The sequence below is a fragment of the Grammomys surdaster genome, unplaced genomic scaffold (assembly GCF_004785775.1).
Source record: "Grammomys surdaster isolate TR1022 unplaced genomic scaffold, NIH_TR_1.0 126313, whole genome shotgun sequence".
NCBI lineage: Eukaryota > Metazoa > Chordata > Mammalia > Rodentia > Muridae > Grammomys > Grammomys surdaster.
In genome coordinates, this window is record NW_021621113.1 from 8,164,100 (window position 1) to 8,181,121 (window position 17,022).

At 45.8% G+C, this 17,022-nt stretch overlaps 1 protein-coding gene across 1 annotated transcript in view; it reads right to left on the reverse strand.

Annotated features, from left to right (window-relative positions):
* Clic4 (chloride intracellular channel 4) overlaps positions 1–16,609 on the reverse strand; it is a 56,572-nt gene extending 39,963 nt beyond the window's left edge. The window contains exon 1 of the mRNA XM_028759853.1: positions 16,391–16,609. Within this exon, the coding sequence (XP_028615686.1) occupies positions 16,391–16,462 (72 nt within the window). The 5' untranslated portion in view covers positions 16,463–16,609. The remainder of the gene's footprint in view (positions 1–16,390) is intronic.
* Between the last annotated feature and the right edge of the window lie 413 nt (positions 16,610–17,022).

The following is a 17,022-nucleotide window of genomic DNA, read 5'->3' on the forward strand; positions in this document are numbered from 1 at the left end:
CAGATTGAAAAGTACTGGCTGAGCTCATTATCCCTGCTTAGGAAGCTGTGTGAGTGTGACTTCAGCCCTGGATCACACAGCTATATTTAGTTTATACCTAATATGGATGAAGTCCTGACCGAAGCCATTTCCTCTCTCCACAAAAAGAAACTTCCTTGCTTTTCTTCTATCAACAATGCAAAGGGTGGGCTCCTCTGAAGCAGGGCTTTAAGAAAGAAAAGAGAGAAGGCTGGAGAAAAACACTGACAAATTAGGAGGTGACTTTTTAAACTCCGCCCACTTGACATAGCTAAACTTGAAAACAACTCTGAAATCAAAATATGGGATGCTCACGTGAGGCTCCTCCTTTAGACTGCTAAAGAGGCTCTTTAAAGTATTTACAAGAGGCGAATTAACCAGGCTACCAGAACACAAAGAGGGGAAGCAATGGAAACCCTGTAATTCCCTTCTACATTGTATCAAGCAGTGTATTCTGCATGAGTGTCGGTCCACCGCAGAGCACCTGTGTGCCATGTATGAGACCTGGGGCTCAAGAATTAGACCCTAAAAAGAAAGAAAGAGGTGGGAGAAAAAAAGGAAAGAAAGAATCGGATATTAATTCTCAAAGACCTCGGTGCAGATCCCAGCCCTGCTACTTTCTTACTCTCTGAACCTCACGTATGACACAGAACTGACATGCCTAATTCAGAGTTTATGTGAGGGTTAACTTAGCTAACACATATAAAAGGCTAGTGTACTGTGCCTGCCCCATAATCAGCACCCAGAACTGTCTATTATCCTGGCTTTAATATCTTGGCTTTTATCGGTTTACTGTGTCCTGCGTGGGAGTAAATTAAGTACTTTCAAAAAGTTTATAACATTATAATAAGATGAAAGATAAAGTCACTTTATGATCTTTGAGTCACCCAGTAATCACAGTCCTTCTCAAGTCTTCAAGCTTTATTACCATCCCACTGTGAGTCAAGGAGGAAGCCAGACACCTAGAGTCTAGAAATAAATACACAAGGGGACTGCAGTTGCACCCTTCCCCCTTAAAATGACTAGCCGGTCATGATAACGCACGCCTTTAATTCCAGCACTCGGGAGGCAGAAGCAGACCTCTGTGCTCTAGACCAATAAGGTCTACAGAATGAATTCCAGGCCAGCTAGAGATAAACAAACAAACAAACTAAGCATGTAGTTTGCAAACAAGGAATGTAGCATGTAGCACAAGCATGTAACCCAGCACTCAGAAGGCAGAGGCACGAAGATTTCAATTTCAGTGATAGCCTGGGTTTCAGCTCTTTCAAAAAGAAAAGAAAAAAAAATGATGTAAATTTACACTATTTCTTCTGTTAAAAATTAAACGAGCCGGGCGGTGGTGGCTCACGCCTTTAATCCCAGCACTTGGGAGGCAGAGACAGGCGGATTTCTGAGTTCGAGAGTTCGAGGCCAGCCTGGTCTACAGAGTGAGTCCAGGACAGCCAGGGCTACACAGAGAAACCCTGTCTCGAAAAACCAAACCAAAAAAAAAAAAAAAAAAAAAAATTAAACGAACTCAGAATCTCTTGGGATGGAGACTTTAAAATATTTAAGCATATCTACATTTCCCCTTAAGAGAGCATTATTCAATACCAGTTAATATATAAGCAATCAACTTAATAGCATACTGCAAAAATAAAAAAGAATAAAATCTGGCAGCACAGGAAAACAAAAATCACTCAAAGTACCTCCACAGAACCACTCTACTTAACACCGCAGACTGACTCTTAAACCACTTTTGAAATTTCATTCTAAAAGAGGAAGAAGAGCCGGGCAGTGGTGGCGCACGCCTTTAATCCCAGCATTTGGGAGGCAGAGGCAGGCGGATTTCTGAGTTCGAGGCCAGCCTGGTCTACCGAGTGAGTTCCAGGACAGCCGGGGCTACACAGAGAAACCCTGTCTCAAAAAACCAAAAAAAAAAAAAAAAAAAAAAAAAAAGGAAGAAGAGAAAGACACTCTTCCTAATGCTTCAGCTTCAGTCCTAGAGCTGGGCAGATGAATTAAGACAGATCACGCCCTTACTCAGAAAGGAGTCCCAGTCTCCTCCTGGGACTTTTTCATACTAGCCCCTCACTTCTGACTGACAATGGAAAGTTCTCCACCTATTTGCAAAGCCTATTTGCAAGCAGATCTTAGTAATACCTTCGAGGTTGAAACCACACATTACACACATGACATAGACCAATAGTCTAACTCTGCCTCCCAAAGGCAGCATTAAGAGCAAGTGAACAGGGCCCACTGTGTCCGCTCTACGTGCTCCTTAGTAATACTTCCAATCTCACCAAGCCCAAGAGTCAGTGGAGACATCAAGTGAAGCAGGAGCCAGGATTTAAACACAGCTGCACAGCTCCAGCATCCAATCTTTAAAACTAAAATGTGTATGGGTAGGCACACGAGCCCGGGCAGAGACAACCTTGAGCGTCAGTCTGCACCTTCCACTGTATTTAGACAGGGTCTCTTACTTACCACTGTCCACGTCAGACTAGCTTGCCTGCAGGCTATGTACCAGCAGCACTGAGATTACAGGCGCACACTGCTGTATCTGGCTCCACATGGGTCCTGGGGATCCAAACTCAGGTCCTCACATTTGAATGGCAAGCAACTCCCCCAGCTGAGACATCTCCTCAACTCTCCAGTGTCCACTCTTATCTAGCACACTCTGACAAACAGCAAAACACTAAGCTTAACTGTATATTTGAAATATTAATTCCAATTACCTGCACCTTCGAGAAACAGAGGAATATTCTAGTGCCAACCTAGAAAGCACAGGTGATACTGTAAGCAACCATCACCCTCTGGCTCTAACTTGGGGATCTCAGATCTTAGCATGTAGAGGCTGATGCAGGAAGACTGCAGGTTCAAAGGCTAGCATGGACTATACTGAGAGAGTCTGTCACTCACTCACACACACACAAACACACACCCAAGAAAGGATGGGGGGGGGGGGGAAAGGCTTTCTTTTGAGTATATCCCAAGAACCTCTTTGAGATACACTAAAGCAAAACAACCATGAGCTACCACACTGGCTTTCCCAGATTGCTCTTTTCACTTGTTCCCTACGGATTTGTCTGTTTGGTTTATGGTACTGGAGATCCAACCCAGAACCCTCAGTTGCTAGGCAGACACTCTACCACTGAACTATATCCCCAGCCCCAAGCCAGTGATGTGCTTCACTCTTTCAACCTATTTGCCTGGCTTCTTGAATGAGCATTCTTGTGAATTTAACAAGCAAGCACTTGCATTTTCCCAGTCACGTGTTTTGGTTTTGTTTTGTTCTTATTATTGTTTCTTTCTTTCCTGCTAGCTGCCTCTGGAATAAAGTGTGTGGAAAGGGGGTTGGGGGTGGGGTAATTCAGCAGCATTTTATTGACTAACAATCCAAGGAGCTACTCCACAATGCAGTTACACACAGCACTGCAAACATCTGTACCAGCTGATTAAGTAGGAACACTCTTCCCTGCATTGCTTCTGCCCTGCATTGGGAAATGCAACATAAAAGTCAGTCCGGGAGACTGAGAATCTCTAAACACACTCGTGGCAAGCTTCTGCAAGTGGAGCAGGCCTCCCAGGCCGGGATGTACAATGGCTCCCCAGGAAAGAGCTTTCAGGGACTCTGGAAGAATGTTCCTTCCTACGCCACGGCTCCCCCAGCCTGGAGCTGCAGAGTGCCTCTGCTTTGTTCCCCTCGGCCTGGAGCAGCTCCTGGTATCCAACCGGCACTTAAGGAAAGGCTGGTTTAATGAAAATTGCTTAAACTGCCACAAACTTGTACCTCTCTGTATGCACGGAAAAATGCAATGAAAAAGGACACGAAATATAATGTGCTTTATCGCTGAGCCCTAAATTTATTGAAGACATCATTTTCAACAGACAAAGTGACAGGTTCTGGCAATGACAGAGGCCCAGCACCACAGCCTTCTTAGAACACTGTATTTAAAGTGATAGCTGCCAGAAAAATAAGGAATTAAAGAATGGCACAAATTCTATAAAATGACAAAAAATGTAAGCAGCATAGGGAGAAAAAAAAATCAAGTTAAATCTTGAAAGCTCAGTCTTCATTTTATCTTGGGAAAGGCTGTTCTTGGTTCCAGCATTAGAGAAAAGACCCCTGTAGTTTACCAAGCGAAGTTTATCTGCCAACGCCTAACCGACTTCGGAATGAGACCCTACATCAAACGAACGAAAATTTAAACACTCATACACACAGTTTCCCTAGAGGCAGCAGTGGTGGCCCCTGTCTGTAACCCCAGCAACCAGAAGGCAGGGCAGTGTGCCGAGCACGAGGCAGCCTGGACTACATGAGCTCAAGGTTGGCTCTGGCTACAGACTCCATCTCAAAGTTCACTCCCTCGTTGGAAAAGGGGGTGCAGGACACATGCCTTATCAGGGACCTGAAACGAGAAAACTGAAAATTCTTTTTTTTGTTTGTTTTTTGGTTTTTTCGAGACAGGGTTTCTCTTATAGCCCAGGCTGTCCTGGAACTCACTCTGTAGACCAGGCTCGCCTCGAACTCAGAAATCCACCTGCCTCTGCCTCCCAAGTGCTGGGATTAAAGGCGTGCGCCACCGCTGCCCGGCTGAAAATTCTTTAAAATAAGACATTTTGGGTTTTGTCTGTTTTGGTCGTGTTTTATTTTGTTTTGGTTGCTTGGTTGGTTTTATTCCAGGGATTTGGTGGGAGACAGGCCCCAGTCTGTAGTTCCAGCTGGCCTGAAGCTCACAGAGATCCACCTGTGACATTCAAGCAATCTATTTATTTTTATTTTCTATGTTTGTTTTGTGAGTGTGTGTGTGTGTGTGTGTGTGTGTGTGTGTGTATTGCATGCATGCCCAGTGCTCTGAAGCCAGGAGGATATCAGATTCTCTGGAATTAAGAATTACAGGTAGTTACAGGAACCAAACTAGGTCCTCTGCAAGAGCAGCCAGTACTAACAGCCAAGCCATCTCTCCAGCTTCCAAAAGAAAAATTTTAATGTACTGCTTTGGACTTTGAAGATAACTAAAAACTAGCATACTGTAAGCAGCACCAAGCCATCCTAAAAGCTCGAGTTAAATGAGACTATCTCTGTAAGTTGAGATCTCTTCCAGCTAAGGACTGTCACACAGGAGTGAGTGGAAGGTTCTGAGAAATACAGCTGACAGCTGATCAGGCAAAATCTCACCACTAAATCATCAGTGTTTTAATGACACACCAGCAATATCAGCTAGCCTGTGCTTTATTTTCTGTCAACTATTCATCAAATACAACTGTCAAACAGACGCTTCTTTTCCAAAGGACTGTGTATTTTACAGGGCATTTATTTATAGTGAATTCTAACCAGCAGCAGTAGAGTTAGGGCCTACCAACTGTACTTAAGTGTATTTACTCATTCAATAAGATTTACTGAACACCTGGTAGGAAGCCAGCAATCTACGGAATACTGTAGTGGACACAAAGATGACCTACAAGGGGTCCTATCTACACACTGGCTTGTGCAGATATGCACACACTTACTATGACAAAGACACGTGGAGCGAAAATTGTTCTCCACTGATAGGTAACAGAAAAGTGATCCTGAAGAACTAACAAAGACATGTGAACAGACTTAGGGAATCACGTAGAGTTAAACAAATGGGAATGTGATAGGAAAGGCGACTTCAGGCAAACAGCACAGCCAATATGGGATAAGGACTAGCTGAGGTAAAGGCCCAGGAAGCAAGAGACACACATGTCCATTCACTGGGTCTCGACTATGACAGCTGTAGGCTTGAATGACAGGCTGTGGCTTTGGAGTTAGTTCTTCACTTAGCCAAGTGTCACAAAATGGTTTCTGCACTTGTCAAGTAACGAAGTGGAGAAACAGTACTTGGATCTTCAAAACACAGTGAGTATAGCAATGCTTACCTCCCGCTGTGGCTCAAGCATACTTTATGTTCTAGAGAGAATGGTTTTAAACATGTCCCATTCTTCTATGTTTCCATAGATCTTTGTTCCCATTCCAATCCCTTGAAATCTGTTCAACTTCTGGAGCCTTTCCTGTACCCCCAGTTTCAGCTGTTTGGGTTTCTGTTCTGTTGGGTTTCCTTTCCTTTGTTTCACAGGATTCAGGCACTGATGCAGGAGCTATATACATCTGTAGGCAACTCCTTCATCATTACAGCTTAGTTGGAGAGAAAGCTATCTATTGTGATTAAGTGCTGTGCAGAGACAGAAAGAGAGCAGGGAAAGGGACACTGGGAATGACCTGATGTCTGTGTGCTTCCTCTTCCCTCCCTTCCTTGTTTCTTTCTTTTCCTTCCCTTTCTCCTCCCCTCTCCCTCTCTCTGTCTCTTGTAGTCCAGACTGACTTCAATTTTGCTATGTAGCTGAGAACCTCAACCTCTTGATCCTAGACAAGACCTGATATTGATGTGGCAATATTTGATTGATATTTATGTGGCATTTAAAAGATGTAAGTTCTTCATTGTGAAGAGATAGGAAAATGCCTGGAAGCCAGAAGGTAGCATCGGGTCCTCTGGAACGGGAGTTGGCGAATGGATGTGAGCCACCGTGTGGGTGCTAGGAACCAGCCCTGGTCCTCTGCAAGATCAGGAAGGCCTCAGCCAGAGGCCTGGAGATGGTCTGGAGGGACACACTGGCAGGTCAAGAGCACTTCCTGCTCTTCCAGATGACCCTGGTTGGAGCCCCAAGATCAGGAACTCAGGGCAAGCCTGGGCTATTTAGGGAATTTGAGGCCAGCCTGGGCTAGCTGAAACCTCTTTTCAAAAAGAAGAAAAGGAAAAGACAGAAATTATGGCCAGTGAGATGTTCAGCAGACAGTAAGTCACTTGCCACATCAAGCCTGATGACCTGAGCTCAACCTCAGGATCCACAGTGTAAAGGAGAACCAACACCTTACAAGTTGATTTCTGACTTCCATGTAGCCAAGGGGGCACACCACATACATGAATACCTATATAAAGGTATAAAAATATAAGAAAAACATAAAAGTCAATCATGAGTCTTACGCCTGTAATACTAGCACTTAACAAGGCGGAGACAGTAAGAATGCCTCAGATACAAGGTAAATCAGGGCTATACGGCAAGTCAGTCAGTCTGTCTCTCTGTCTCTCAAACACACACACAGATACACACACACAGGTATTGTAGCCCTGGCTGTCCTGGGACTTACAGATCCACCTGCCTCTGCTCGAAAGTGCTAGCCATGTGACATCACCACCCAGCGGGAATTGTTTATAATTAATTCAACAACCAGCAAGTATCAGTTTTACTTCAGATAAACCTAACTTACAGATTAGGATATAAAACTAATACATGGGTTTCTTTAAACAACTACTAACAAGCCACTTACAGCCGCAGTAATACCTTTCATCCCTAAGTATTCCACTCATCCTTAAATCAGTCATCTCCTGTAGGCTGTCACATAGAAAATCATTCCTAAGCTCTTTTCAATGAATCTTGCTTTTTGTTTGTGAGGGATTTTCTGTGTTTTTTAAAACAAGGTCTCAAATAGCCTAGGCTGGCCTAGATCATATATCTAAGCCGGCCAGGATCTTGAACTTCTGATCTGCCTTCCACCACCCTCTAACTGCTAGAACTATGTTTCATTCTGTTTGGTTTTGAGTATGGATTCTTTGGTCTTGAACTAGAGATCTTTGTGCTTCAGCCTGCTGAGTGTTGGGATTATAGATTTGTAGCATCATACCCAGCTTGTGTGTGTGTGTGTGTGTGTGTGTGTGTGTGTGGTGTGTGTGTGTGAGAGAGAGAGACTAAGACTCATACTATATAATCCAAGTTAACCTAGACCTTGTAACAATCCTCCTGCTGCAGCTTCAGGAGTGTAGGATGAACTAGTACTCCCAGCTCCCACTGGACTAACCGTGTCTTACAGTCGAGAGATGGTGCTATGCAGCTCACTACTGTCATCCACCATGGCTCATCTACCCATCGTCCAAATACACGTAAGGGAAAAAAGGGCCTGTGTTTAATCCTCTCACTGCTATTGGCTTCCGTCATTATCCCTGTACATACCCAACAGATCCTGGGCAAAGACTCGATCTCACCACCTCTCTAGTCCACCATACAGTAGGGAAAAGTTACTCTGAAAAGCAGCTTCCATTTTTAGAACAGATTTCTCCTAAAGAGCAGACAAAGGGAACTCCTACCTGACAACCATTAAATCAACACCTATTTGAACAATTCTAGATGTTATTGGTGACCTTTGATAGCTCAGCTAAGAAATTGTAGGGACTGTAGCTGCCAGTGGGCTTTCTGAGGGCAGGGATGGTCCTGTATTCCTTTAATTCCAGGGTAGAGAGAGGCAACTGGAGTTCGAGGCCAGCCTGGTCTACAGAGTGAGTTCCAGGACAGCCAGGGCTACACAGAGAAACCCTGTCTCAAAAAAAAAAATAAAAAATAAAAAATAAAAAAAAAAATAAAAAATTTTCCTTTCATCTAGCAAAGACCAGACAGAGCAACTGTTTATGAAATAAATGGACACCATCTAAGTTTCTCTTATATACCTAAGTAAGTTTTCCTTACCCAACTCAACTCACACACGTCACGTATCAGATCGGCCTCCTCTTTCACTCTACTCTTACAGGAAGACTAAAACATCACACAAAAACTTTCAAGGACTCATTCATAAAAAGTCTTTGAAAAAAAAAAGACTAGGGCTATTTGCAATTAAAGGCCCTACTGACTGTGAAGTACAAGGGTCACCCATGTTACTGATGGGCAGAGACTAGATAGACTAGGCTACTGTAGTCACTAAAACGTGCTGTCCTCTGGTCAAGCAATACAAGAGCATACACCCTTCATACAGAACAACATTTCTTAATAGTTTATTTATTTATTTTATGTAAGAGTAATACATACTTTGTGTACACTGTTGCTCTCTTCAGACACACCAGAAAAGGGCATCAGATCCCATTACAGATGGTTGTGAGTCACCATGCTGTTGCTGGGAATTGAACTCAGGACCTTTGGAAGAACAGTCAGTGCTCTTAACCGCTGGGCCATCTCTCCATCCTGTAACAACTATTTCTTTTTTGCTTCTAGTGTATGTATATCTCATAGCAACCACTCCCTCCCCCAACCCTGTATTCCTAAATGGTACAAACGCCTAATTCATTCTCCTCTAGATTTTAATGACTACGCACCTGAGTAATAATCTACCACCTGGTCTCCACCTTCATAAATAAAAATAAAGCAACTGCTTTGGTTGTTCGACAAGAGAACCAGGGAGAGCTCTAGAGCCCTGGCGAGTCCTCCCAGGTCCTGACCCTGGCTCCGCCTAACTGCAGCTTTCCTGCTCGCTGTTTATTCAGATTTGCTTTCATTTATTCTTCTCCCACACATACAAGAGTTGGGCTGCACGCTGGTAAGACTCAGTGTTTGTGTTACACCAGGTGATTGACAGTTTTGCAACTCTATGGCAATGAGAAATGTTCTTTAACACACACACATGTGCACGCACGTGCCTGTATCACTCCACCACCAGAACAAAACAAACAAAAAAACAAAAAGAACATGGAAGACTGTTAGGCTTCTTGCTTAGAGCTATATTTCATATTCAAAGGAAAAAAAAAAAAAACAAATCCCCTCCAGAGGGAGAAGCCTGTGGTACAGTCTGGGGTTCATACCTGGCCCTGGTTCCAATGTGCTACTTGTTCACTCAATACTCAAATTTAAACGCTCTTGTTCCAAACACTGTCTTATTTATCTACACTAGGTGGTGACTTTCATGAGTTCATAATTAATCTAATACATTCTCCTGATTTTATATTCTAAATAAAAAGAGGAAAACTTAAATAATGCTAATTGCTGTGCCTGGTGTCCAAGCTACTCTGGAAGCTGCAACAGGAAGATCAAAAGTTCCAGACTTGGGGCTGCAGTGATGGCTCAGTGGTTAGGGACACTGGCTGATCTTCTAGAGGACTAGGGTTCAATTCTCAGCACCCACATGGCAGCTCACAACTATGTAATGCCAGTTTCAGGGGACCTGACAGCTTCTTCTGGCCTCCTGGGGCACAAGGCACACACAAATGTAACATGACAGGGAAACTTCCCCACACACATGAAATAAACAAATCTATTTTAAAAGGAACCAGGAGTTAAAACATTTACCTTCAATCTCAGCACTCAGAGGGAGGTGGATCTCTATATTGAGAGTTCCAGATCACCTAAGGCTCTATCATGAGACCTTGTCTCAAATTAATTTAAATTTTAAGGGCTGGCATTACTTAGTGATGGTGTGCTTGCCTAGCATATATAAGGCCGTGGGTTCCATTCCTAGTACCACCAAAACAAACAAACAAAAAACCCAAAAAGTTAATTGATATTCTTCACACCGATACTTGGTACTGACCACTGATCTTGTGAGCCAAGTCTCATAAAAAAAAGCAACAGAACTAAAAGCTCCTAAGAAATTCACAAACACATGCCCTGAACTAAATTTAGATTTCAGCTAAATCATACTCCAGTGGTTTGTAATCATAACTGAAATGTCATTTTCCACCAGAGACTCGTTTCCACTCTCTGTCCCAGCCTCTAACCCAGCAAACCTATCCTAGTTTTCTGTTCTGCCTGATACAAATCTTAACTCATCCTGCCTTAATCACACTTCCCGTCCGGCCCAACTCACTTCCCAGAGACTCACTCATTCCCTACTCCGGAAACACCGGAAAAGGAGAAGGAGGCTCCACTGCTGGGGAAGCAGGGGAAGGGGAAGTCTTGCTCACCACCCCCTCCTGGCTTCTAGGCACCCCTCAGGCATCCTTCCAAAACAACCTCAAGTCCCTTTCCTGTCACTAGTGCATTAGGCATCCCCGTCAGAATTTTATATTTAACCAAATCACCACCTTGGTATCTGACAAAAGTAGCCTGTTTTAGGGCTCCAGAAACAGCTCCAGGATAAAAGGAACAAGGGCAGTTTCCTTTAACTTCACATTTTACACTGTTTCCAAGTCCTTAAAAGTTCCTCCCTCTAGACACCCCAAAAGAGCAAACCAGTTAGACAAGGGAATACTGTCTTTTTAGTTGTTCGATCTCGGCACCACTTTTCTACAGAAAATTTATTGAAAGCACTGAAGTCTGCCCTTGAAACTGAATGTAAAAAACCTCCCACTTTACACTGGCAGCAGGATCCACTCACACCTCCCCAGATGGGCTGAGGAAGAGGTGGGCAGACAGCACGCCAGCAGTGGGGGAAGGGCGAAGTCCCCAGAGAGCAAAGCCTGTGAAAATAAATGCACACACTGAAACCCAGGCCAGAGCTTACAAGGCTCAGCATGGCTTGTCAGGCTCTGACTGTCCGCCTCCCCCTTTCAGAGGCCCAGCTGCTCCTGGGAGACTTCACAAGTGATGTCTAAATCCATTCCCTTTCTCACCTACCTCCAACCTACCTACTTCCCTACTTGTTCAGGGTCAAGATCAAGCCGACTTCAATCTTTCTGTCTAGCTCCTAATTTACCATGAACCACAATTTGACTCCATAAGCCATCTTGTCATTTGTTTTGTGGTACTGGGGATCAATCCTAGGACCTCACAAGCTAAGCAAGACCTCTACTACCCAGTTACAACCCAGTCCTCTGCAGACAGGTTATCGCCAGATGGTCCAGACTGGCCTTGAATTCACTCTGCAGACTAACGTCTTATAAAAAAAAAAAAAAAAAAAAAAACAAAAAAAACTCCTAATCCCAGAAGCTTGGGACTACTGCAGACAGTGATAACCCAATTCAAAACGGTAGTACATAAAGTTTAAATTATGGCCCATAAAACTAAGTCCTGCAGAGAGATTACCTCCTACTTGAATAAGAAATACATCATTTCACACAGATGCAGCAAATCAAAGTGAAGAAAGAGTGGTCTGATACAAACCGGGCTCATGCAAGTAAAACAAAACTTCAAACTCCTGATTACCCTCAGTCTGTGTGTAATCCCTGCACTCTGGAGGCTGAGGAGAGAAGACTGCCACAAATTCAAGGGTAGCCCGGGCTACAGAGTAAGGCCCTGTCTCAAATAAAAATATAAATAAAAAGAGAGAAACACCAAGTACACAGGTCAGTAATCACCTCTCTGCTTCTTCCATTTGTGGCTCATGAGTTAATATTTATTTACCCTTACATAAACAGAAATCTTGGACCCTAACTACAGATATAGCCAAGAAGATATATTGGTAGAAAATACGGCAGATAGACGAAAAGATCGGAAGTACTAACTTACAAAGGAAAAAGAGGTAAGTAGCTCTTCATCACATGAGACTGGCATTCGTGGGCTACAGAAAGTAGGACAAAGGATCAAAGTTCATGACCCAACATCAGGACCTAAGAAATAAGTTGCTCAAGAACAGGGTGTTGCATGCCTGTAATGTCAACACTCAGGAGGCTGCTCTAAGTTAGAGGACAGCCTGGGCTTTTTAGGGAGTACAAGGCTAGCTTAAACACAAAGAGAAAAACCTATCCAAAAAAAACAAAAAAACAAAAAAAAGGGGGGGGGGATTGTTTCCAATTCAAAGAAGGACAGACAGACATACACAAACAACAACAATGCTGAGAGACCAGGGGTTGGGTACTACTAGCCGTGCACAGGACCTGCAGAGGATCAGAGTTCAGTTCCCAGCATCCACGTTGGGCAGTACACAACACCTTAACTCTAGCTCCAGGGGATCTGACATCCTCTTATGAACACAAGGGCACTTGCAAACATGTGCATATACCCACACAGACGTGTACATACACAGCTGAAGATAAAAATAGCTTTTAAACATTTTTTTTTTTTTTTTTTTTTTTTTTAGTGCCCTGGAAGGGAAAAGAAGCAGTCTCCTGGCCAGCACTACGTATCTTAACACCAAACACCACACAGACCAGGCAGACAGCTCAGCCACTGCAAGCATGCAGCATGGCTCCTGAGTCCAAGCTCCAGAACCAACGAGGTGGGAGGAGAGAATTCACTAAACTCCTCACTGACCTCTGAACATGTGCTCTCCCATACACAGTCACACAATGAGTGCATTTTTTTAAAAAAAGATTTATTTATTTTATGTATATAAGTACAGTGTCGCTGCCTTCAGACACGCCAGAAGAGGGCATCGGATCCCATTACAGATGGTTGTGAGCCACCATGTGGGTGCTGGGAATTGAACTCAGGACTTCTGGAAGAGCAGCCAGTGCTCTTAACCACTGAGCCATCTCTCCAGCTGCATTTTTTTAACACAAAAAGTCTTCAGCCATATAGTGGTGACTCACACCTATAAATCAAGCACTTGGCTAGCTGAGGCAGGACTGTCTTTAGTTTGAGGCTGGTGTGAGCTCAGGAGCTAATTTGGATCAGACTACAAAAGATCCTATGTCCAAAAGCAAAATCAAAAACAAAAGGAAAAAAAGTTTTCTGCTACAAACTCAGGACACTTGACTGAAAACCTCAAGCTGTTTAGCATGCCACCCTGGACAGCCAGTTCCCGCCCCCAGTTGCTTTTGTAAGGGGACATTTACTACATCTAGGGTTTGAAAAGAACTCAACAGCCTTTACCACCTTTCCCTTCTTCTGTCAAAGAACCAACTGGGTCTGTATCAGCGCAAAGTTAACTTATATAAAAGAGTAAAGCTCATTTCAGACACAAAAAAAAAAGAGAAAAGAAAAGAAAAAGCTTGAGAGAAAACAAATTGCCCAGGATAGCCCAGCCAATGGGCACAGAACTATACAGCTGATCTCTGACCTCCAAGGCCAGAGACCTGTGAATTCAGCGGTTCACGTGACATGGAATGCTGGGAAGGGGTATGCAAGTGACTCAGCTTTGGGAAAATGCACCCCACCCATCCATCTCCTTATGGAAGTATTAAATCAACACTGGGCACGGCATAAGGTATCCGTCATGTACTTCCGAGAGCATCTGTGTGTGCGTGTGTGTGCGTGTGTGTGTGTGTGTGTGCGTGTGTGTTGCTAAAAAAAAAAAAAAAAGAAAAATCACAGGGCCTTGCTCATGCTAGGCAAGTGTCCCAATCCCTTCCCTAGTTTTTAAACAGTTTCCAAACCACGCTTAGCAGAAGCTATAAAGTGTAGCATCTGTGTGATTCTAAGTTGTGTGTTTGCTGTTGATTTTGAGACTGGGTTTTCTATGCAGCCCTGGCTAGGTAGGACTCACTATGTAGACCAGGCTGGCCTCCAGCTCAGAGGTCTGCCTGCCTCTGCCTTCCAAAGGCTGGAATTAAAGGGCCAAGCTTACATTACGTTATTATATAATTATAAGTCCGAGTTGTATAACGAACACTTCTAAGGCTTTACCACTAATCGCTGCTCTTCAGATTAGCATATATACTTTTAGAGGTCGTTTTTTGGCTTTGTTTTGTTTTGTTTAGTTTATCCAAAGTCCTTCCTGCTGGATATGATGTTTCACACCTGTAAGCCCAGCCTGAGGCCGCCTGGCCTACATCATGAGTTCCAAGACAGCATAGGATACAGAGTGAGACCCTGTCTCAGAAAAAGAGAGGAGAGGGCAGCCAGGAAGAGGTAAACCATTGTCTCTTCTTCATCTCTGGCCTAGCGTGTTCCCTTCTCTACACTGTTTTCTACGCCCCTCTCCCCATTTCTTCAGGTTCCTTCCTACGTGCCTCAAAAGTATTGTCTGCCACCTCCAGTTGCAGAGATTGTGATATTTTGAGAGCCCTAAGCCTTTTTCTTCCTAATCCTGAGACCCTTTAATACAGTTCCTCATGTTGTGGTCACCCCAACCATAAAATTATTTTTGGTGCTAATTCATAACTGTAAGTTTGCTACTGCTATGAATTGTAGTGAAATTATGTTTTCCAATGTCTTAGGTGACCCCTGTAAAAAGGTCCTTAGACCTTTCAAAGGGGTCTCGGCCCCCAGTTGAGAACCGCTGCTTAGACCAAAAGAGGAAAAAGTTTCTTTTGTTTTGTTTTGTTTTGTTTTGTTTTGTTTTGTTGTTTGTTTGGTTTTTCGAGATAGGGTTTCTCTGTATAGCCCTGGCTGTCCTGGAACTCACTCTGTAGACCAGGCTGGCCTCGAACTCAGAAATCCGCCTGCCTCTGCCTCCCAAGTGCTGGGATTTAAGGCGAGGAAAAAGTTTCTAAAACCCACAACTAAAAGCAAGCACTAAGGCAAACACTGTGACCACCCTGCAGATTTCTACCTTCCACCTCTGGAATATCTATCCTTCGATCATTTCCGCTCTTTCAAACTAAAACTAAGAAAGGGCAGACTTAGTACTGGATGCCTGTTGAATTTCTAGTGTTGCGGGTTCCCACATAAGCCTGGCTATTTAGTAGCTAACAGAATGTCAGGATTTCGAAGGAGGCTCAGTGAAGCAGGGGACCCAGATGTTTGCTAACTTTTCTCTCCTTCACTACACCCCAAAAGGGAGAGGCGCAGAGAGCATTCAGAGAGTGTTCCTAGGTGAAGAAGGCAGCTCCAGGATTTACAAGCTGAGGAGGGAGAGAGGAATGACCCTTTTTAAGCCCGAGGGAGCGGAGAATTCAGGTTTTCTTTCAAATCAAAAGCACTTGCCGAGGTGGCAACACCAACCAGAATGGCCAAAAGGTTGCATCATGTGAAAACGGCGCGCTTGAGAAACAAGAAAACCAGATGGTGGTAAAACACCGGACAGGAAAACCCAAGTCGGGAATCTCCGTATTTTCCGGAAGCCTTGGGGCATCCACCCTTCTTTTCGCTTTTTCTTTTCTTTTCCTTTTTTTCTTCTTTGAAGTGAGTCATCTGGGTTTGGGGTGTGTGTCAGGAGGCTCACATTTGTAACCGAGGCTGGCCTCGAACTCAAGCTTCTACTGCTGGGTCCCAGCCTAGTCACCACGCCCGCATTAAAAAATTCTCCCCTCCCCCATGGGGGAGGAGGGCTGGGTTGAGGGTCCCACGTATCCTAAGCTTGCCCTGGGTTCACTAAGAAGCCAAGGCTGGCCCTGAACTCCCGATCTTCTCGAGACCACATTTCCCAATTGCTGGGTTTAAGGCTCCGGGGTCCCCCCCCCCCCCGCCACTTTATTTTATTTAACATTGCATCGAAATTAAAGTTTCAGTTTCACACCCGCCAGGCGCCAGCGTTCAAGTAAGTTGAGAGAGCTACCAGCCGGGCGGCCCGAGGCTGGGGTTCGCGGCGGGGTGGGGTCGGACAGGGCGAGGAGGGTGACAGGACCCACGCGGCGCGGTGGAGGCGCGTCCCGCCCTGCGGAGTCGCCTCCCTGTCGCCGCGCCCGCAGGGTCCGCCGAGGTCTGGCTGCGAGGCGGGAAGGCGCGGAGCCCAGACAATGGGAAGGGGTGCGGGAGGTACGGCGCCGCCTCGGGCCGCGGGGACGCCGCGTGGAGGCGCTTGGGGTGCGGGGGACACCAGCCCGCGTCGCTCGGGACGGTGAGCGCTCACCTTGACGAAGAGCTCGATGAGGGGCTCTTTGTCCTCCTCCTTCAGCCCGTTCAGGGGCATCGACAGCGCCATGGCCGGTTGGGCTGGGCTCCGCGGAGGGCGGCTGCGGCTGTGGCTCCGGGGCTGCTGTGGCTGCGGGTTCCCGCCGCTCGCTCACTGGCTCGCTCGCTGGACAGTCCCGGCGTCTAGCTGCCCGTGGCCTCAGATCCTCAGCACCGCCTCACGCCTCGCGCGCGACTCCGAGGGGGTTGCGGTCCCAGCCGCTTCAAACCGCTGGGCGGAGCCCGGTAGGCGTGGTGTGGGCGGAGCGTCGGTCGGGCGCCTTAGGATCCTGCGGGGAGGGGGAATGGGTGGGCCGAAGGTGGAGGGCGTGGCCTCGGGCGGGGAAGGAGGGGGAGCGCTTTGGGTTCGGCGGACCGACCACTGGGGAGCCTGGAGGACGCTGGGGGCGCGGCCTAGGCTGGGCAGCGCGGATTGGCGGGGCGGTTCCCCGGGAGCCACGCCCCCAGGGGCGGGAGGGGAAGGTCCCGGGAGCCGGAGCCTGACACCGCCTCCCTCCGCGGCGCAGCTGCTGCTGGTTGGGTGCCAGGTGACCTCATGCGACGGCCCGCCTCGCGCCCTCTCCCCCGCTG